Source organism: Cervus elaphus, chromosome 10 (assembly GCF_910594005.1).
Source record: "Cervus elaphus chromosome 10, mCerEla1.1, whole genome shotgun sequence".
Lineage (NCBI taxonomy): Eukaryota > Metazoa > Chordata > Mammalia > Artiodactyla > Cervidae > Cervus > Cervus elaphus.
The window spans coordinates 26,452,676-26,476,632 of record NC_057824.1 but is presented as its reverse complement, the minus strand read 5'-3'; the positions used below and the strand labels follow the sequence as shown (position 1 = coordinate 26,476,632).

Sequence of the window (23,957 nt, the reverse complement as noted above, 5' to 3'; positions counted from 1 at the left end):
CACTGAGTCACTAATTCCAAGGAAGCCATTTGCCCCCAAGTCAAATCCATCACTGCCTTGAAGGCAGGAAATACACGGTGGACATCCCTGTCTCCACTCCCTAGGACAGGGCTTCACTCTGGTGAGGCAGTAACACGTTTTGTTTATTAAATCCAGTGCTAATAAGGGCACTAAATAAAATGGTACAGAAGCTACCAAATATATACTTTAAGTCTCCTTTTGTGCTCGGTGACACTAGTGAGAATTTGTTAAATGTTTGTTGGGTGAAAAATTAAATGCCTGTGTAAAGAGGATGGGCATTGGGAGGAAGAGAACATGAGGGAACTTTCTGGGAGAGGAAAATATTTCTTATCCTTCCTGGGATGTTGATGACTCTAGCATACGTATATTTCAATAATCACAGTATTATAAAATTACGATCTGAGTCTTATACTATACATATTAAATTATACCTCAACTATAATATACCTTAAATGTGTTATACCTCAATCATACTAGCATGATGAGAAAATTTTACCTCCAAGCAAACAAACAAAAGAAAAATAATTAACACCTTAGTAAGTCTTCCCGGACAAAAGAGGAGAATGAGCCTCTTCAATCTTCTTGTTTTTTTTTTTTTTTTTTTTTTTTTGGCCTGGTAAGATCCTTCTGGTGCCAGAAACTGCTCTGTGGGAGATAGCATCATTTCATGGGAAGAAGACCTGATTCAGGCTATCCCAGATATGACTCCTGGCTCTTCAGGTGTTACTTTGGAAAAATTACTTAACTATACTGAGCCCCAGTTTCTCCATATTTTGACGTTGGGACTGATACCTCCCCAAGAGGCGTACAATTTGGGAATCCAGTGATACTAGCTCCCTTTCTTCCATATCAACAACAACAAAAAACTAGTAGAGGTTAATTCAAAGTTGAGGGGTTTATGCATCACTTAGGGTCTTTACAGATGATTCCTACAGAAAGAGTAGAAAAGAATTCCTAAGGGCATTGTTGCTGTGGTTTTAAAAAGTGCTATTGGAAAACTGTAACAAGGTTCTGGGAAGACAGTCCACAGACTGTTAAAGAGTAACAGAGAAAATATTTTCTTATTAAAGTCTGGAATCTAAAAAGAAAACACCACCTTTTATCAATAATGCTGGTACATCCTGTCTCTTTTACTCACTGGACAGCCTAGGTTGCCCAAAAGCATCTAAAGGGCACGTGGTCAAGAGCCATTAGCAACTGAGGATTTCAACTCTCAAGACACCGAGAGGAAAAACTAGACCTGGGGCCAATAGGTGCTAAATGCCAGTGTGCATGCAATTTTCCATTTTCCAGAACCCCTCAGGAATTACATAAAAGAGTGGTATTTTCCCAGTTTTGGAGGCAGGAAGCAACCAACTCTGAACCATCAGGTGACCCTTAGGGATATTTTCACGACTGTCTTTGTAAACATTGGCCAACGAAGAACCATAAAGTGGCTCCTCACATAGTCACCACCATTGCATGGGGGGTGGGGGCAGGGCAGGCCAGAGGTTTTGTGTGCTTAACTGATTTTTCAAAAGGTTACAGTTTGGCTCAGTCTAGAACAACACACACTTCTTGACTTTTCTTGGTAGCAAACACTTTGAAACTGTTTAACCTCACATTCCTGACTGAGTAAGGGAAGTTAATTGAGTGAAACAGAATCTTTCTATGATGGATTATGGGAGTCATGGGTCTGAGCACATGGACCTTCATTGTCCAGGCTATTGGTGGGGAGAGTAAAGAGGTTTGGGTTGCCTCTTAGCTGGTGTGAACTGTGCCACATGGTGCTAGGTCCTTGGTATACACCGATGAAAGGGACAGACTTTGTTCCTGACTCAGTGGGACTTACAATTGAGGGACATGAGATTAAATGATTGGAGAATGAATGAATGATTTGGACAAATAATTATTCAACTCCATCACTTCTTCTTGTACAGAGTAGTGAGGTTTCAGTACAGTTCAGTTGCTCACTCATATCCGACTCTTTGTGACTACATGGACTGCAGCACACCAGTGAGGTTTAGGACTTCCCTGATAGCTCACTTGGTAAAGAATCCACCTGCAATGCAGGAGACCCCGGTTTAATTCCTGGGTTGGGAAGATCACCTGAAGAAGGGATAGGCTACCCACTCCAGTATTCTTGGGCTTCCCTTGTGACTCAGCTGGTAAAGAATCCACTTGCAATATGGGAGACCTGAGTTTGATCCCTGGGTTGGGAAGATCCCCTGGAGAAGGGAAAGGCAACCCACTCCAGTATTCTGGCCTGGAGAATTCCATGGGCTGTACAGTCTATGGGGTCACAAAGAGCCAGACACAACTGAGCGACTTTCACTTCCTTCACTTCAGGGAGGTTTAGCCTCTTATATTCCCCTAGTGTGTGCTAATATTTTACAATAACTGGGCAGGGAACTTCTTGGGAACAGAGACCATTCTGCAGCCACATGGTACACAGGACCAGATGTTACATTCCCAAATCCCTGAATCACAGAGAGAAAGGAATTCTGTTTAAACATGAATGAATGTGATTTCAACAAGCAAACAACAATAAATAAAAATAAGATTGCTGTTTTTGTTTAGTCACTAAATAATGTTCGACTCTTTGTGACCCTATGGACTGTAGCCCGCCAGGCTCCTCTATCCATGGGATTTTCCCAGAAAGAATACCGGAGTGGGTTGCCATTTCCTCCTGCAGAGGATCTTCCTGACCCAGTGGTCTAACCCATGTCTTCTGCACTGGCAGGAGAATTCTTTACCACTAAGCCACCAGGGAAGCCCATAATATAAGATAAAATAAAAATAAAATAAAATAGAAGGGAAGGCCTGTTTTGGAAGAATTTATCTCAGGAACTACCAACAGTTCCTATTCTGAGTTGGTTGTGAATGAATGAGACATATTTCATGGCCCACAGGTATTCTAATAACTAAAATGAGTAGAATTGTTTCATTTTCTAATTTTAAAATCATAATGGAGTTTGGAACCTACAGAGTTCAACTTCTTCATTTTTCACACAAAGAAGCTGAGGCCAGGGGATTTCAGTGACCAAAACCCCCTTGAGGTTCTGAATATTAAAGCCTCCAAAAGAACACCTATTTTCCAGAAATATTTTTGAACTTGGCAGCTAACCCTAAAGGCTGTCCAAGTCTCTCCTTATTGGCTGAATTGAAATTTTTAGAAAATGAATCTGGTTATCAGACACTGCAGAACTTTCCACAGCAAACCATTTTTTAAACAACTCTCCTGGGTGGTAATGATTTTGTTAATGAAATGCATTTCATCCTTCACACCATGGTCACATTATGCCTTAATAAAGAACCCTTGAAAGAACATTTATTATGGGATTTGCATTTCATTTGGGCAGGCAGTCACTCAGTCTGCCCCACACCGGACCTCACAAGACCATCAGAAGACCATCCGTGACTCAGATAAAGCCTGTGAACTCTTATAATAGTCAGAAAAGAAGGGCAGCAAAGAAGAGGGCCACATCAATCATATCCAGGATCGAGGAGGGTTCCTCATGTGAGATCCTTCAGAGTTTTTAGGAGATATAGGGGTGCTCCCTTCCAACTAAGCTATTCTTCGGTTGGGATCAAAGATAAATTCATTCATTCATTCAGCAACCATTTCAGGAGCTCCTGCTTTGTGGGAGAAAAGGTTACTCAAGGAGTGCTGAATAAACTTTCAGACTGCAAATTTAATTCCCAGTGCACTGCAAACATTTGCTGTACCAAGGAGCCCTATGTCAAGCCTGGACAGAATCAAGGAACTCTGCTGGAAGATCCACTTATGCTTTACCGAAGAGCTATAGGGTGTCGCAGGGGAAGGAAACACTGGGCCTAAGTGAAGAAATGAGTTGTTTGGGGGTAATGGGACCTGTTCAAAAAGAAAAAGATGTCAGGGTGGGATTTTTTTAATGTCAAAAGAAGAATCAAATAACAGCAGATGCTAGTCATCACCTAAACGCAAGACTCAGAAAGGGAGGTGGGCCACCGAGTAGTGCATGAAGGCTTATGCAGGTACATGGGCACAGATGCCAAGACTTCTTCTCTCCTAGGCAACAGCCCTTATCCCTCCCTTGTAATATCTGAGTCTGTTTGAACATGCTTAGGATATATGTGCTATACAAACATGCAATACGGAATAGAGGGAATCTACCGTCTCTGCTGGGCTTCCCTGGTGGCTCAGATGGTAGAGAACCAGCTTGCAATGCAGGAGACCCAGGTTCAATCCTGAAGATCCCCTGGAGAAGGGCATGGCAACCCACTCCAGTATTCTTGCCTGCAGAATTCCATGCACAGAGGAACCTGGTGGGCTACAGTCCATGGGGTCTCAAAGGGCGGGACATGACTGAGTGACTAACACTTTCACTTCATGGTCACAGATGTAGATAAGGAGACAAGTACTCAGGCCTGGTGCACTGGGAAGACCCAGAGGAATCGGGTGGAGAGGGAGGGGGGAGGGGGGATCGGGATGGGGAATACGTGTAAATCTATGGCTGATTCATATCAATGTATGACAAAACCCACTGAAATGTTGTGAAGTAATTAGCCTCCAACTAATTAAAAATAAAATAAAATAAAATAAAAAATTAAAAAAAAAAAAAGGATTGAGTTGGGTGGAGAAATTCAACAGAAAACATGGGGTGCTGGTATGTGAGAGCTTATGAGGGTTGGGATTTAGGAAGCACAAGCTGTACCCTCAGAATTATAAGCACCCCTCAAGCCCTCTTCAAAAGGTTCCGTTTGGAAGTCCTAGGATATTGGGGAACATAAATTCCTACAGATAGGTTTCTAAGCTCCAAGTTTGGACCTGACTGTCGGCAGGGCACCTATATGCTTGTTTTATGAATCTGATGTCCATAGACCATGGTTACGACAGCAGGTTACATGATCGTGTCTGTGCTTTAGTTTCTGTCCTTAATTTGTATTGGAATTAGGATATTTCATACTAGAATTGATCAGCTCATGTCTCCTATCCCATCTCCAAAGAGGAGCTTGGCAGAAGAGAGAGAAAATAGAATAAGAGGCTGATAATTAAAGAAAGTACATGGTCTGGGTATCTTCTGTCTGCCCCAAAGCTTGCCTTTGCTGTGAGTGCTGCTTCCATCCTATAGGAAGTGGTCATGAGTCATTTGTCCAGCAGTCTGGGTCATCATCAAGGCCACTGTCACACTCCCTCATGTATGAATCAGCGGAACGGACTGAACCCCCACCCCAGGGCTGTGGGAAGGTAGTGGCAAGAGCACAGGCTCTGGAGTGATAAAAACACAAGCTCAAACTGCCCACCAGCTGCTTGATTTAGGGCAAGTTAAATTAACCTCCGCAGTCTCAATTTTCCTAATCTGAAAACTGGGGCAATATTTATGCCTTCCTCTTCGGATCACTATGAGAAAATGAGGCAATGTTCTGTAAGAACACCAATGCGATGTCCCAGACTTGATAAGAATGCAGATAACAGGAGCTCCAGGCTGTCCCTTCAACCTGGAAATATTGGAATCCAGTATTGGAATATTGGCATATTGGAAATATTCCAGCATCTGGGAACCAGAAGCTGCCTGAGATAGAAATGTGCAGGCTTACTGACTGTTCCAAGAGAGGCTAGACTGGGTGGATGGTGAGCATCTTCCACTAAAGGACAGGATGTTCAGAGACCAATGCCTTGGATCCCATGTCCATGTTCCCTGAGGATTCACGAGGGTAGATGTTCAATGGTGGAGGGGCTGAGGTATCCACAGGATCAAATGAATATCCATGTTCTCTTCTTCCCCCACCCACCCTGCTCCACACAGCAAGGTAGGACTTGTCCTGGGGCCAAGAGAAAACAGCTAGGGGGCTCTGGTCCTTAGTAAACTGTGTCCCAGGTACAAAGACCCAGAATATATTAGAGAGGGAGAGAGAGAATGAGACAGAGAGAAACAAAGAAAAAGGAGAAAGAGATAATGGATGGATAGATACATGGTAGATGGATAGATGATGGATAATAAAAAGATGATGGATGATAGATAGATAGATGAGAGAGATCAGAAAGATAGAAAATGGAGTAGAAAAAAGCTAGAGATAAGGAAATGTAGAAGGAACAGAAAAGTACAAGATAGAGAGAAGAAAAAAATGGTGCTTACCAACTGCCTTCAAGGAGGCGTACTTATTGAGCTCTTTGCCTGGCGGCTGCTGTTCGTAAGGGTTGGAGATCTGGCCCAGGCTGGGATAGGAATGTGGGTGGCCCATCTGCTGGAGCAAAGGGGAGGTGGGCACTGCGTTGTTCATCTGGGTTGTATCTGGAAGGGAAGAGAACAGAAGGAGATGGTCATCAACAGGGCAAGAACTTCTACCCATCCCCACCATCGCCACACCCCTCGAGACCAAAACTCCTCGCCCTCTAGAGACACGGGTGTGTGTGGGGGGGGGGGGCAGCCAAGGGTGGACAGGTATAATGGCATCAGTCAGCTCTGCAGTCGTCATTGGCGAGCAGCTGAGGATGGATGGGGAAGAGCACAGATGCACCTAGAACATTTCCATCTTCCCCAGTTTAATGTAAGTCCTATCACTGCAGGGGATGCTCTTGTGATTGAAACAACATATGTATAAAAGGATGACCAACTTCAGTAACAGCCAAAGAAATGCAAGTCAGAACAATGGGAGGCCACTCCTCTGCCAAGAGATTGGCAAAAATTAAAAGGACTGAAGAACACCAATCTGGCAAAGACGCTTGGACCCTGGGCAGTCTCATAAACTCATGGTAGATAAGCGATTTGCTGTATCTGCAGAAAGGAAGCGGGTAGTGTGTGTGTACGGAAATTTAAAATGGTTAGCGTGGGTATGTTCACCAGATGATGCCAATTCTAAGGAGGGTGACTTCAGAAATATAAGCGTCAGAATGTGAGGGTGGCAATTCCCTAGTAGTCCAGTGGCTCGGATTCCATGCTCCCAATGCAAGAGGCCCAGGTTCAATCCCTGGTCGGGGAACTAGATCCCACATGCTGCAACTAAGAATACACATGCTGCAAATAAAGATCCCACAACTAAGACCAGGAGTGATCAAATAAATAAATATTTTAAAAGATTAAAAAAAAAAAAACCACCAGGGCTTCCCTGGTGGCTTAGTGGTAAAGAATCTGCCTACCAGTGCAAGAGACATGTGTTCAATTCCTTACCAGGGACGATCCCACATGCCGTGGAACAGCTAAGCCCATGAGCTGCAACTATGGAGTCTGTGTTCCAGAGCTCGGGAGCTGCAACTACGGAGCCCAGGGCCTGAGCTCCACAGCAAGAGACGCCACTGCAATGAGAAGCCCTCGCCCCACAACTAGAGCGTGGCCCCCACTCGCCACAACTAGAGAGTAGCTCCCCATTGCCACAACTAGAGAAGAGCCCTCGCAGCAACGAAGACCCAACACAGCCAGAGATAAAAAAATAAGTGAAATTTGAAAGTGAAAGGTGCTCAGTCCTGTCCAATTCTTTGAGACCCCCTGGACTGTAGGCCGCCAGGCTCCTCTGTCCATGGAATTCCCCACTCTGCTGGAGTGGGTTGCCATTCCCTTCTCCAGGGGGGGTCTTCCCAAATAAAATTTTTAGATAAGTAAATAAATTAAAAAACAATTTGTATAAGTATATGAAATTTTATATATACATATATATAAAATTTTCCTTACCCTTTTAAAAATTAATTAATTAATTTTAATTGGAGGATGATTACTTTATAATATTATGATGGTTTTTGCCATACATTGACATGAATCAGCCACGGGTGCACATGTGTCCCCCATCCTGAACCCTCCTCTCACCACCCTCCCCACCCCATCCTTCTGGGTTGTCAAAAAAGAATGTGAGGGTATTTATTAAGAGATGTGCATTGTACCATTGTTCGTTAAGTGAAAAGTAAAAACCACACAGAAACCATGTGAACTCCTATCATCAAAGCAATTCTTAAATTATGGTATATCTGTATTAGGTACATATACATACACGTGATGGGCTATCATTCAGTTCTTAGAAAAAAATGAGTTAAAAATCAGTGAACTATACATTCAAACTGGAGAGTGTCTTATGATTTGTATTGGTAAGGGGGAAAAAGCAAATGTCAAAGTAATGTGAATAACAGTGTTTTGTTGAAAGAGAAGAAAGTCTGCATATTTTTGTGTGCTGCAGTTTATAAAAATAGGCAAAGACACACAAACTGAATACTGGGTACTTAGAGGGACTGGGATTCATGGGGAGAAGGGTTCAAGACATTTTTCCAGAGGAAATACTCTTTGTGCTATTAAAGGTTTCTGTCTTCACCCCAAGAACAGTGGGACAGATGGACAACGGATGGACTGGAGGCAAGTGGGAAGTGGGAGTCAGAGAGTCCAGGTGAGGTCATTTGGGCTCAGGTAAGATAGAGGAAGCGGTGGTTCTCCCCATTCCCAGGAAGCATATCTGCAGATACAGATCAACACAGCGGTAGTTGCTTCTGGTGCCTTGAAAGATGCCCTTACCCCACAAGTGAGTCCCAGCTGTTTCAGCTGCTAAGAGCTCGTAAAGAAAGAAAGATAGCGCTAAGTTGTGTCTGACTCTTGCAATCCCATGAACTGTAGCCTGCCAGGTTCCTCTGTCCTTGGGATTCTCCAGGCAAGAATACTGGAGTGGGTTGCCACTTCCTCCTCCAGAGGATCTTCCTGGCCAGGGAATTGAACCCAAGTCTCCCGCATTGCAGGCAGATGCTTTACTGACTGAGCTACATGGCTTCCCCTAACATACAGAAATTTGCTCTTGGCTGATGTGAGCCACCATCTTGGGCTTAAACTGTTTGACAGGTCTCACCCCCAACATCCCAAGGTGGGTGACAACAAAAGCCCAGCTGACACTAAGGTACCAAGACCAGCCCTTTCCTCAAGGCAGGGATAACGCTATGGAGCAACGGAGGCTCCAGAGCTCCCATGGGTTGGGACAAGTTTTAGAGCAGGGGTCAGTAGGCTTCTGCTGGAAAGAATCAGACTATAAATAACTTAGGCTTTGCAGGGCATCCAGTCTCTATGGCAACCATTTAACTCTGCCCTTGAAGCAAAAAAGCAGACATAGCCATTATGCTAGCACAGGGGCATGGCCGTGTCCCAATAAAACTTCATTTACAAATTACAGGGGCAGCTGAATTTGGTCCAGCGGCCATAGTTTGACAACCTCTGGTCTAGACTTTATCTGAAACTGAGATCCCCATCCCAGTGTGTCTCCTTTATTTTTCTTATATTGTTTCCCTCATAACCTTAGAAGTGTGTGTGTGTGTGTGTGTTTTATTACATCAGAGTCTCATACACCTGAAGCTGTCTCTCAAACACTGCTTCTAGACAATTTGACCTGTGACATGTAAGGGATAAGTTTGGCTTTAGAAACCAATACACTCAAATTGGGCTTTCCTGGTGGCTCAGACAGTAAAGAATTCACCTGCAATGCGGGAGACCTGGGTTTGATCCCTGGGTTGGGAAGATCCCCTGGAGGAGGGCATGGCAACCCACTCCAGTATTCTTGCCTGGAGAATCCCCATGGACAGAGGTGCAGGCTACATACAGTCCATGCGGTCACAGAGTCAGACATGACTGAGCGACTAAGCACACACTCGAATGAGAAGAGCAGAGATACCACAGCTGAGACACAGAGATAAGGTGAGTATTTTTATCACTGCACATGTATAGGCCAACCCACAAGCCCAACTGTCTAATGGGAATATCGCCAAACATAAGCCAAGTCGTCCAGCCACTGGCCAGCATCTGAGGAGGCGGGCATGTCCTTCTGCCATGATAACTTTTTGGCTGGCATTCAGTTGGGGTGGAAGAGTCCTAAGATTAATGGAGTTAGGGTGGAAATGCTGTCTCCCATAAATTACAGCTCTGCCTGTTGCCAGGACCCCAAGATTTGCTGACATTTTCCTCTCTAGAGCAACCTGCTAGGGAGGTCTGTTGGCTTCCTCTGGGCATGGCAAGCAAGTCATGGTTTGTTTCCAAATGTTGGCGTATTAGGAAGAGATTTACCTTAAGTTCTCATTGTTTGCTGTTCTGTGGATTTCTTCCCCCACCCCCGCAACACACACTTACGTATTTTAGTGGATAGCTACTACTTTGTGTATTTAGAACTATCAGTTCCTTGGGCACACTGCTTCATCCCCGTTTGACTCATGTAATGAGTTGTCAATCACAATAACTCTCTTAGTTTGGGTTTTCCCATAAATCACTGAGATAAGAGCTCAAGTACAAGCAGAAAAACATCTACTTCTGCTTCACTGACTATGTTAAATCCTTTGACTGTGTGGATCACAACAAACTGTGGAAAACTGTTAAAGAGATGGGAGTACCAGGCCACCTTACTTGTCTCCTGAGAAACTTGTATGCGGTCAAGAGGCAACAGTTAGAACCAGACATAGAACAACTGATTGGCTCAAAATGGAGAAAGAAGTACAACAACGCTGTATGTTGTCACACTGCTTACTTAACTTATATGCAGAGTACATCATGCGAAATGCCAGGCTGGATGAATCACAAGCTGGAATCAAGATTGCCAGGAGAAATAGCAACAACCTCAGATATGCAGATGATACCACCTTTCTGGCAGAAAGTGAAGAGGAACTAAAGACGCCCCTGAAGAGAGTGAAAAAGGAGAGTGAAAAACTGGCTTAAAACTCAACATTAAAAAAATGAAGATCGTAGCATCCAGTCCCATCATTTGATGGCAAATAGATGGGGGGGAAATGGAAACAGCGAAGATTTTATTTTCTCAGGCTTCAGGATCACTGTGAACAGTGACTGCAGCCATGAAATTAAGATGCTTGCTCCTTGGAAGGAAAACTATGACAAAGCTAGACAGCATATTAAAAAGCAGAGACATCATTTTGCTGACAAAGGTCCATTATAGTCAAAACTGGTTTTTCCAGTCGTCATGTACAGATGTGAGAGTTGGACGATAAAGAAGGCTGAGCATCGAAAAACTGATGCTTTTGAACTGTGGTGCTGGAGAAGACTCTCCAGAGTTCCTTGAACTGCAAGGAGATCAAACCAGTCAATTCTAAAGGAAATCAAACCTGAATATTCATTGGAAGGACTATGCTGAAGCTGAAGCTCCAATAGTTTGGCCACCTGATGTGAAGAGCTGACTCACTGAAAAAGACCCTGATGCTGGGAAAGACTGAGGGCAAAAGAAGCTGTAGAGGATGTGATGGTGGGAGAGCATCACTGACTCAATGGACATAAACTTGAGCAAACTCCAGGAGACAGTGAAGGATAGGGGAGCCTGGTGTGCTGCAGTCCATGGGTTGCAAAGAGTCCTATATGACTTAGTGATTGAATAACAATCAGGAAATACTACAGAAAAGGAAGTAGGGGGACAGACAGAATAAAAAAGGCAGATAAAGAGTGCAATGTCTGCAAGGGGGCAATGGTGAAGAATGGGCATTTAATCCCACTCTAGCCTTCTGATATGTCATGCTGAAATTCTATCAGCCCATGGGCAAGAGTCCCTGAGTATTTATATGCCAGCTCCCATCAGTCATTTGAGGGCTGCTTCTGAGATACAGTAATTCCTCAGCACTTGGAACCTGCCACATTCATGGGCAGAGAAAGCCCCAATGGCCAGAGAAACTCTTACTCAGAGATGTAAGTGAGAGATAGCAGTTGGAAATCAGGTCAGAAACTCACCCCTCTGGTCACACAGTGAGCATGTGATCCAAATCAAACCAATCACAACACCTTCTTCTCACAGTGATTGGCCCAGATGTGAGCATGTGATCTAGGCTGGACCAATCAGAGTTCTTCCCTTAATTTTTTCTATTGGGAAGCTTTGAAGTCAATGAACCAGGAGGCCATGAATTCAAGTGGAGAAAGTGTTCCTTCATTGTGAAAGAATAAGGACAAAGAGAAGTATCACAGGAGATAGGGAAGCTCCTTCCTAAACAAGCTAGTGTGCTTTGAGGTTCCTGGCAAATGCGACATAGAGTTCTGACAAGTGCAATTGTCTGGATTCCTTCTGGGAAACCTGGAACTGATCAGAAGAGAAGCTTCTCATGGGGTCTATGGAGTACATTAAGATGGAATGGGCATTGCCCCTAGATTTCCTTTTTCTTTCTTTCTTATTATGTTTTAACTGTGCTGGCTCTTTGTTGCGGTGCATAGGTGCGTCTCTGGTTGCACATGGGCTCAGTAGTTGGGCTTAGTTGCTCCACAGCATGTGGGATCTTAGTTCCCTGACCAGGGTGGGAACCCATGTCCCCTGCATTAGAAGGTGAATTCTTAACCACTGGGCCACCAGGGAGGTCCCAGCCCTAGGTTTTCAATAGAGTTGCAGAAGAAATTTCAAGCAGCAGATTGCCTGAGTAGTGAGTAGAGAATACCCAAAGACATTCATAAGTTAATTAATTATCTTAACAGCAGTTTTTTTTTTTTTTTCTGAAAATAGATTCCAAACTAGTTGAAGAGCTGACACCACCTAAGCCTATCATCCACTGGGAGCCCTTATTCCTGTCTCTTTGCTCCCTCAGTCCCAGATCCCACCCACAATTGTTCAAACCCTGTTTCCAGTCTTGCCAAGGGAAGGCTAAACACTTGATTATGGGAAAAGAAATTTGTAGAGAGGTTCCTTATCACTTGGGATAACCTTTTATATTATTAAACAGACTACTTAATACATCAGTATAAAACACTTGCTTTTGGATGACTTCTCTCAAGTGAAAGTGAGCTGCTCAGTCGTGTCTGACTCTTTGAGATCCCATGGACTGTAGCCCACCAGGCTCCTTTGTCCATGGAATTCTCTAGGCAAGAATACTGGAGTGGGTTGCCATTCCCTTCTCCAGGGGATCTTCCTGACCCAAGGATCAAACCTAGGTCTCTGGCATTGCAGGCAGATTCTTTACCGTCTGAACCACCAGGGAAGCCCCAGTTTCTCCCATGTCCTGAGCTAACTCAAGGGCAGCGAGTAATTACTTAATGGAAGTGGGTAGGACTGAACTGGCCCTCCAAAGGGATTCCTCACAAAGAAGGAAGAGCCTGCCACAGAATCATGTTTCTGCTTTCACATTCAGGACAGCAGGAAGCAAATTTCTGGCAGTTTTAGATAGCCATATTGTACTAGCTTCCAGGCTTTGATTATTCAGAAATATTGAAATCCAGGCACAGAGCAGCAATCAAGAATTATTAAACAGACTTTGGTGACTGGGTTTTTTTTTTTTTTGAAATCTTATATTCATTTTACTGAACAAGAAACTGGACTGGACCTGACAACCCAGATTCTCTGTGAGTTTTGCACAGATATATCCAGCTAAGGAGGACAAACAAACAATACACATGAGGTAAGCTTAGGTTGGCATCTAAGAAAAACAGAACAAGAGTGAGTGAAGAGAGAAGAGTGGGTGAGACCTGGGTTATCTACAAATCCTCACCTTGACAATTGAGAGAAGAAACATAAAGACAGGTAACTAAGTCAATAAATATTTGAACATATGTATATAAGTAGTATGTATGTGTGTCTATGCATGTGTATGTATATATATATACATTATATATAATATAAATAATAATATATTACATAATGTAATAATATATAATAATATAATAAATATATAGGTATATAAATATAAAACCTATTTCAGATAACTTTATAAATCATATATTTATAAATTATATACTAAGTATATGTAAATATTATATTTTATAATTATATATTATGATGGACTATACAGTCCATGGAGCTCTCCAGGCAAGAATACTGGAGTGGGTAGCTTTTCCCTTCTCCAGGGGATCTTCCCAACCCAGGGGTTGAACCCAGGTCTCCCACACTGTAGGTGGATTCTTTATCAACTGAGCCACAAGGGAAGTCCAAGAATCCTGGGGTGGGTAGCCTATCCCTTCTCCAGTGGATCTTCCCGACCCAGGAATTGAACCTGGTTTCCTGAATTGCAGGCAGATTCTTTACCAACTGAGCTATCAGGGAAGCCCACATATTATGATAAATACATATTTTTATATGTAGTGTATTTATGTAGTATATATATATACTATGCAAAATAAATCATATATAGATATATGTAACTATATGTCAAATTATATAATTTATATATAAAATATATATACTGTATAATTTGGCTTCCCTGGTAACTCAGTGGTAAAGAATCTGCTGGCAATGCAAAAGGCCTAGGTTAGATTCCTGCGTTAGGAAGATCCCCTGGAGGAGGGGATGGCAATCCACTCCAGTATTCTTGCCTGGAGAATCCCATGGACAGAGGAGCCTTGTGGGCTACAGTCCAAAGGGTCGCAAAGAGTCAGACACCAATGAAGCAACTGAGCGTGCACTCAGGCATATAATTTGTTTTGCAGAGTCATGACCATAGAGAGAATCTAGTAGGACCAGCAAGTCTTGCTGCCAGGAGTATGGTTTCTCTTCTAGACACACCCCAACCCCAGAGATATCTTACTCACCTCATCTCTGTAGAAAGGTACTTTCTACCCAGAGTCACAAAAAAACTTTCCCTGCTTAATCATAATTTTGCAACTTCTTTTTTAAAATTTTTATTGGAGTATAGTTGATTTATAATTTAGTGTTAATTTCTGCTATCCAGCAAAGTGAATCAATTAAACATATAATGTATCTATTCTTTTTCCGCAACTCCTTCTGATCCTTAGAAATAACTGATGAGGACTTGCTGTTCTTGGGTGCTGCATTCTGTCAAGACCCTCCGTCAGCAAACAAATTGATGACATCCCATCCTCTCCTTCCTAAGAGAGAAAAGAGGGCCTCATACACCTTATCAGTTTCAAAGAAACTTAAGATACACTTACTCCAACTGGAAGTAACGAAGTGGTGGTTACCAAAGTAACCGCCATATAAGTACCGTTATTATGTGGTACATCTTAGCTACTAAACAGACTAATGAGTGCGATCAAGACAGGCTCACTGAAGTAAAAATGCTCAGTTACAAATACTGGGATGATGCTCTAATCTTCTCAGTGGAAAAGAAGCAGATAACAACTATCAGAAATTAGAGCAGTCTGGCTCATCTTGGAGGGAAGGCAACAGTATTAAACTTTTCAAGGTGTGTAACGAGGAAGAATAGCACAGAAGGAACAAAATGGTCAAAGCAGGTTGCTTTGTGGAGCATGTATTACCCATCACTCGGTAAAGAATGTTTCATGCACTATCTCCTTAAATCTTCATATCAATCCTATGGAGTAATGATATAGGGACAACATATTTTTTAAAATAAACTTTTACTGTAAAACAATTTTAGATTTACATAAATACTGCAAAGATAGCACAGAGTTTCCATATCCCCAGACCCAGTTTCCTCTATTGTTATTAAATTACCTTAGTAGGGTACATTTGTTACAATTAATGAATCATATTGATATATAACTATTAACTAAAGTCCAAACTTTAGTCAAGCTTCCTTGTGGTCAGCTGCTCAGTCATGTCTGACTCTTTGCAGCCCCATGGATTGTAGCCTGCCAGGCTCCACTATCCACAGAGTTTTCCAGGCAAGAACACTGGAATGGGTTGCCATGCCCTCCTCCAGGAAATTTCCCCCATCCAGGGATTGAACCCTCATCTCTTGCATCTCCTCCATTGGCAGGTGGATTCTTTACTACTAGCATCACCTGGCAAGTCCTCAAGCTTCCTTAGTTTTATCTAATGCCCTTTTTCTGTTCTAGAATCTCATCCAGGTAGCACATTAAATTTAATCACCACCTTTCTTTAGGTCTGTCTCTTGGTTGTGAATTTCTCAGGCTTTCCTTTTTTGTAATGACTTTGACAGTTTTGAAGAGTACTGGTCAGATATTTTGTAGAAATGTCCCTCAGTTGGAATTTGTCTGATGTTTTTCTCATGACTAGACTGGGGTTATGGGTTTGGGGGAGGAAAACCATACAGATAAGATGACATTCTCAACAAAACATATCAAGGATACCTTTTATGATGACATCACTATTGATAGTAACCTAATCACTGCCTGAGGCAGTATTACTCTTCTCTCCACTATAAAGTTACTGCATTTTCCTCTCTTTCTACATCATACTCTTTGGAAGAAAGTCATTATTCACAACCCACATGTAAGGAATGAGGAATTACGCTCCACCTCCTTGAATACAGAATGTCTACATAAATTATTTGGAATTTTTCATCACAGGAGATTTGTCTATTCTTCCATTTAATTTGGGTGTCCCCTGTGGTTCAGTGGTAAAGAATCTGCCTACAATGCAAGAGACGTGGATTTGATCTCTGGGTTGGGAAGATCCCCTGGAGGAGGGCGTGGTAACACACCCCAGTATTCTTGCCTGGCGAATCCCATGGACAGAGGAGCCTGGTGGGTTACAGTCCATCGGGTTGTAAAGAGTCAGACACAACTGAGTAACTAACACTTTTACTTTTCACACTGCTTACTAACTAGAGAAACTAATAACATTTTTTCAAAACTTTTTTCACAAGGGAGAAGCATCACATTTCTGCTTGGCCCACAGGCCATGTTGATCCTACCCAGGGCCCTTTTTAACCCCTACTGTTTCCAAGACCCCCTACTTTTTCTGTGCCCCATGCTGTAGCCTCAACGGACTCTCTCCCATCACAACATCCAGAACAACATGATGAAAGAAGCATGGATTTCTGGATCAGCCAGTTCTGGATTAAAATTCTGGCCGTTCATTTCCTAACAGCATCTTTGGGTGTGTTATAAAATTTCTCAGGTCTAAAATGAAGCTGCTGTTGTTTTTCAGTCACTCAGCCGTGTCTGACTCTTTGTGATCCCATGGACTGCAGCATGCCAGGCCTCCCTGGCCTTTACTATCTCTCGGAGTTTGCTCAAACTCATGTCTATTGAATCGGTGATGCCATCCAACCATCTCATCCTCTGTCGTCCCCTTCTCCTCCTGCCCTCCATCTTTCTCAGCATCAGGGTCTTTTCCAATGAGTCAGCTCTTTGCATCATGTGGCCAAAGTATTGGAGCTTCAGCATCAGTCCTTCCAATGAGTATTCAGGGTTGATTTCCTTTAGGATGGACTGGACTATAACATAAATCCTCATAGGCTTTGCTATAAAGTTTAGAGACTGTGGATGTTCCATCCTCAGTATCACACATGAAGCATAGTAAGCATCCAAAATATTGTAGCTAAAGCTTTATTGCCTCTGATTGTCAGGGAAACCAAGAAGAAGAGGATGTCTGTTTTCCCTAAGGCCCCCTCTGGACTCAGCATTCTTGGATACATTCCAGATTATTCAATTGTCCCAGAACTGGACAAATGAGAGAGAATAAGTAGGAGATATTCCTGTGGGAGCCAACTGCACTGCTAATTCTCTTAACGACAAAAAAAGAGAGAATAGACATTCAGAAATTATAACAGAGCTCTGGCTTTTAGCTCCGTTTTCCTTTCCAATTCAAACATGTACATCCAGCATCCTTTTAAAAAGAAAACCTGAAAATTATAGTTTGAAACATCATGTAGATTTTTCTCTGACCACAGGAAAGCAAAAAAAAAAAAAAATCAGATCCAACTCAAAATTACCCTGAATTTGTCAAAAGAGAACATAGAAGGCTAGGCTTTTACCAGAAAAAGTTGATGTAAAAAGAGAATTAAATTCATCTTTTGAACCCTGGTGGCAGAGAGAACAGCAGGAATTTGTGATGCAGAAAAAAGTGTACATATATCACTGGAAAACCTTTGGCAAATTGATCATGTATGTTACCCAAGAGCTTATATCTTTAAGAATGCAAAAAAAAAAATTAATTTTGAGCATTAGGATGTGAATATTTTGAAACTGGAGTTGTTAAGCAAATGTCTATTTAATGTTCATTTCTGGCCATTTTGTATGCAGATTCTGAGGGACAGAGATTCACTTCAAATCTCAGTTTGTGCCCCAAGGAGATGATGGTCTAGAATAGGAAGCAGCCCAAGAACAACACAGGTAAGAGAAAAGAAGAGTTAAAATCAGCATGGTTAGTGCTATGATACAACAAAACAGATTCTATGAGGGCCCAAGGGAGCAGGTACCTAACCCAGGTTTATTGTCGTTCAGTTGCTAAGTCATATCCGACGGCTTTGTGACCCCATGGACCGCAGCACACCAGGCTCCCCTGTCCTTCACTATCTCCCAGAGTTTGCTCAAACTCATGTCCATTAAGTCGGTGATGCCGTCCAGCCATCTCATCCTCTGTCACCCCCTTCTCCTTCTGGTTTAAAAGGTACATTTTGAAAAAGAGAGACTCTCAAAGACAGTAACAAGAAGAGAAGGACCTTTTAAATTTGTAGTAGCATTGTGTGTCGAAGAAACTACAGTTTATTGGCATCACTTCTGAAACAGGACATCTCTAAAGTGGTTAAACTCACCATTGATGGCTCAGTATTATCATTAAAGGATCAAAGGGTGGTTGGTGGTTCTGTGCTTCAAGTAGCCATTTCCCCAGAAGTCAATTTCATGAGCTAGTGTAATGATGGATGTTTGTCCCTTCACTCATTCATCAGTAGACAGATGAATGGAAAGAAGATGCAGGATACACACACACACACACATACACACACATACACACTCACACCACACACACACACAATGCAATATTACTCAGCCATAAAAAGAATGAAATAATGCCATTTGCACAACACAGATGGACCTAGAGATTATCATACTAAGTGAAATAAGTCATTCAGAGAAAGACAAATATCATATGATATCACTGACATGTAGTATCTTAAAAAAAAGAAAGAAAAAAAAAAAAAAGAACTTGTTTACAGGCTTCCTTGGTGGTGCTAGTGGTAAAGAGCCTGCCTGCCAATGCAGGAGACATAAGAGATCTGGGTTTGACCCCTGGGTTGGGAAGATCCCCCAGAAGAGGGCATGGCAATCCACTCCAATATTCTTGCTTGGAGAATTCCAAGGACAGAGAAGCCTGGCGGGCTGTGGTCCATAAGATCACAAAGAGTCAGACACAGCTGAAGCGGTTAGCACACATGCATGGGTGAACTTGTTTACAAAATGGAAATAGACTCACAGATACAGAACGCAAACTACAGTTACTAAAGGGGAAAGGGGAGAGATAAATTAGGAGTTTGGGGTTAACACATACACACTATTACATACAAAATAGATAACTAACAAGGACCTACTGTACAGCACAGGGAAGTATATTTAATATCCTATACTAACTTATAATGGAAGAGAATCTGAAAAAGAATGTATGTATATTCTGACATGTATATATCTAAAACTAACACAACATTGTAAGTCAACTATACTTCCATTTTTAAAAAGGTTTAAACAATTTTTTTAAGATTAAATGAGGCCATATGGGTAGACCTGACTCCAATCCTGACTGGAGTCCTTATAAGAAAAGAATATTTGGACACAGAGATGTACAGGCAGAGGAAAGATCAGGTGAGGACACGGCAAGGAGGCAGCCATCTGTAAGCCAGAGACAAAGACCTTGGAAGGAATCAAACATGCCGACACCTTGATCTCAGACTTCTAGCCTCCAGAATGGTGATAAAATTAATTTCTGTTGTTAAAAAATAGAGCCCCCCCTCAAAAAAAATCCAAATGGAAAGGTTGTTTTATTTCTGTTCCTTCTTCTCTTCCCTTTGTGTTTTCTTCTTCCCAATTCCATTGACTTAAGTTTACTTTCCTGCACCATCATGGTCAGCCTGTTTCATCAGCCACGCGGCGAGTAGCAGCCAGCTCTCTTGGACTTCTCTGTTTCTCGTCCTAATGTGCTGTGGGATTCGAAATGTGATACCCACACTTGTTAGAATAGATTGTAACCACTAGCCACATATCAAAATACTATTTCTTCTGCAACATGCTATTCGTTGGCGCGTCAGGCTCCTCTTGTTACGGAGCACGGGCTCTAGGGTGTGCGGGCTTCAGTGGTTGCAGCTTTAAGGCTCCAGAGTGCAGCCTCAGGGGTTGTGGTGCATGGGCTTAGCTGCCCGGTGGCAGGTGGGACCTTAGTTCCTGGAACAGGAATCAAACACGTGTCCCCTGCCTTGGCAGGCAGATTCTGGACCATGAGGGAATTCCTTTGTGAATTCTAATACAAAAAGGATGAGGGAGAAAAAGGATGCTTTTCAGGCACCTGCTATGTGACAGGCAGCATGCAAGATGTTTTACCTAAAAGTCAACTACTCATCTAAGAAAAATGCACTGAATGTATTGGTTTAGCAACAGCTCTTCTAGTTGCTCTGAAATTTGTATTTGCTTTTTGGAGTGTATGTGCAGTGGATATGCATTTTGTTGATGGATTGTTTGATGCCTGGACAGAAAATAATAACAACAATAAAAGCATATAACAGATGAGAAAATTGCGTTCAGTTTAATCAAACACTCGGCTTCCCTGGCAGCTCAGCTGGTAAAGAACCTGCCTGCAATGCAGGAGACCTCAGTTGGATTCCTGGGTAGGGAAGATCCGCTGGAGAAGGGATAGGCTACCCACGCCAGTATTCTTGGGCTTCCCTGGTGGCTCAGCTGTAAAAAATCCACCTGCAATGCAGGAGACCTGGGTTAGACCCCTGGGTTGGGAAGCTCCCTTGGAGGAGGGAAAGGCTATCCACTCCAGTATTCGGGCCTGGAGAATTCTATGAACTGTATAGTCCATTGGGTTGCAAAGAGTCAGACACAATTGAGTGACTTTCACTTAACCAAACACTACGGATGCTACACTGCCTAGGTGTGTATCCTTCACGTGATAATGCAACACACATGCCCCTTGGATGGAGGGTGAAATGTTTTCCACTGAGGCTCTAGTAAAGATAAGTCTGTATAGGGGTTGAAGAACTCTCTAGAGAGCCTCACTTTAGGGACTGAGGAATTTTTGAATATGCACTCAGAGGGTCTTTAGCTCATGCTGTTGTTGAAGCTTCCCAAAGTCAATGCATGCAGCAGGCTACTTTTTGATTTCCCTACCACCTATGCATTTTATCTACTGAAGAGCCCACTTGATTGGGGTGCAAATCTACCCCACTCAGGGCCTGTCACAAAGAATGTAAATGACTGGTTATGAAATTCACAGTGATGGATGCTACCATCTTTCTCTCTCTTTTCTTCTAAAGCACCCCCAAATCTCCTCTTGTCACTCAAGATGCCAACCTCTCCTCCTGAGAAGTATTTGAGGGCAAAGTGAGGATACGGAGAGAGAACAGATAATGTAGATACATATGTTTGTGCTCATGCTCGCCACTCAGTCGTGTCTGAATCATTGCGACCCCATGGACTGTAGCCCACCAGGATCCTCTCTCCATGGGATTTTCCAGGCAAGAATATTGAAATGCATTTCCATTTCCTTCTCCAGGGCATTTCTCAACCCAGGGATCGAACCAGCATCTCCTGTGTCTCCAGCATTAGCAGACAATGGGAAGCCCAGAGACAGAAGACTTGGGTTCAAATCCTACTCCAGAAACATATCAACTGTGAGGCCTTAATCAAGTTAATTGACCTCTGACACCTCTGTTTCACTGCCCATGAAATGGGAAAAATAGGCAACTAAGTATTACCGATTGCAACACAAAGGCTAACAAAAGAATTTAAAGCAGGACCTTTAAGAGGTATTTGCACATCCAGGGTCCTTGCAGCCCTTTTCGCAATTGCCAAGACTTGGAAGAACCCAGGTGTTCACCAAAGGATGAATGGATTTGAAAATGTGATATATTCATGCAATGGAATGTTGTTCAGCTTTAAAAAGGAAAGGAATTCTGACCCATGCTACAACACAGATGAACCTTGAGAACATTCTGCTAAGTGAAATAAGCCAGTTACAAAAAGACACATACTATAGGAGGCACCTAGTCAAATTATAGAGACAGAAAGTCGAATGATGGTTGCCAGGGGCTGAGCAGAGGAGGGAACTGGGAGTCAGTGCTGGAGAGGTATCTGAGTGTCAATTTTGTAAGATGAAAAGGTTACCGAGATGAATGGTGTGGATGGTTGTACAACACTGAACAGGCATTACATTATTTAGCTATACACTCAGAAATGGTTAAGGTAGCAAAGTTTATGTTATGTGTTCTTTACCACAATTTGAACAAAAAGCACACATGCCAAGTACTTTACCTCCACATCCTTCAATATACTCAAACCCACAGCATTAGCGAGGATTGTCTGTGTATGTGTGCATGTGTGCTGTCGTGTCCAGCTCTTTGCCACCCCAGGGACTGCAGCCCGCCAAAGCTCCTCTGTCCATGGGAATTCTCCAGACAAGAATACTGGAGTGGGTTGCCATTTCCTCCTCCAGGGGATCTTCCTGACCCAGGGACTGGACCCACATCTGCTGTGTCTCCTGCACTGCAGGCAGATTCTTTACCACTGAGCCACCGGGGAAACCCAGTTAGGCGTTACTGTGCTCATTTTGCAGATGAGAAAACTGAGACAAAGGGAAACTCTGAACCACTTGATCAGGTCACAAGCAAAGAGACAAAGTCCAGCTCTAGCCAAAGCCAGTGCTTTTTTCTCTACACTGATTCTCTATGAAGAGTTCAGGATGGGACAAAGCAAGATACCTCCTGAAAACACTGACCTTCGTGCTTGGCACACGTGAGAGCCTGTAATGTGAGATCCTTCCCCTCCCCCCAACATTTCTGTTTTAAAAATTCAGGCCCCAAGGAAAAACAACCTAACCATTTTCTTCTCTGAGAACACTCAAGGTGGTGATTGTTGAATAAACCAAATCCTTTCTAATTACAGGTTGAGCAATTTCATTCAGTGAATAACCCACTTATGAAATAATCATCATGTGCCATTCCTAGGCCACACATCTTTCTGGGTATTTGCAGGAAAAGAATTGGATAAGTCACACCTGAGCCTTTGAGAAGCTCACAGTTCAATGAGGGGAACAGACAGCAAATAACTTCACCATAACACATGTGATATTAAAAGTAGGTTAGGAACAATAATAAGTGAAGTAAGTCGGACAGAGAAAGACAAACGTCATATGTTACCACTTATATGTGGAATCTTAAAAAATGATATAAGTGAACTTATTTACAAAACAGAAATAGGCTCATGGACATAAACTTACAGTTACCAAAGGGGAAAGGGGGCTGTGAACTGTGAATTTGGGGTTAACAAATATATGCTACTATATATCAAAATAGATAAACAACAAAGACCTACTGTATAGCATAGGTAAGTAAATTCAATATCTTACAATTACCTACAATGGAAAATAATCTGAATAAGAATATACATATATGCTGCTGCTGCTGCTGCTAAGTCGCTTCAGTCGTGTCCGACTCATAGCGACCCCATGGACTGCAGCCAGGCTCCTCTGTCCATGGGATTTTCCAGGCAAGAGTACTGGAGTGGGGCGCCATTGCCTTCTCCGATACATATATATATATATATATACACATAAATATATAGAACTGAATCACTTTGTTGTACACCTGAAACATTGGAAATATAATTTTTTTAAAGTAGGCTTGTAATGGGCTTCTTAGGTGGCATTAGTGGTAAAGAACCTGCGTGCCAATGCAGGAGACACAAGAGACGCGGGTTCGGTCCCTGGGCGGGCAAGATCCCCCGGAGGAGGGAACAGCAACGCACTCCAGTATCCTTGCCTGGAGAATCCCATGGACAGAGGAGCCTGGCCGGGTCACAAAGAATCGGACACGGCTGCAGCGACTGAGCATGCAGGCGTGCACGGCATCCGTACACAATGATCTCAGAATTGTACGCCATAGGTCCCTGGGCAATCTAAGTTCAGAAACTAAGTGAACCAGAGGTCATGCGCCTTATAGACTCAGGAAATTTCCCTAATTGCCTGACGACTCTTTCGTATTACAAAGTCATCAATATCCTGGGCCAAAATTCACCCTAAGAAAGAGACCTAAACAGATATCCCAAGTCTTGTCCTATCAGTTTCACCCTGCTCCTAACACAACATTTTAATGCCCACATTCTTCTGCCAGGGTGAAATAGAAGAAGGGGATTTTGGCTGTGACCCTTCCTGTTTACATTAAGGAGACTCTGTTCTGG

The 23,957-nt window shown here is 42.8% G+C and overlaps 1 protein-coding gene across 3 annotated transcripts in view; it reads right to left on the bottom strand.

Annotated features, from left to right (window-relative positions):
• SHISA9 (shisa family member 9) overlaps positions 1-23,957 on the bottom strand; it is a 515,393-nt gene that overhangs the window by 193,260 nt on the left and 298,176 nt on the right. For all 3 annotated transcript variants that reach the window (XM_043914353.1, XM_043914350.1, XM_043914352.1), the window contains exon 3: positions 6,120-6,275. In XM_043914353.1, the coding sequence (XP_043770288.1) occupies positions 6,120-6,275 (156 nt within the window). The remainder of the gene's footprint in view (positions 1-6,119; positions 6,276-23,957) is intronic.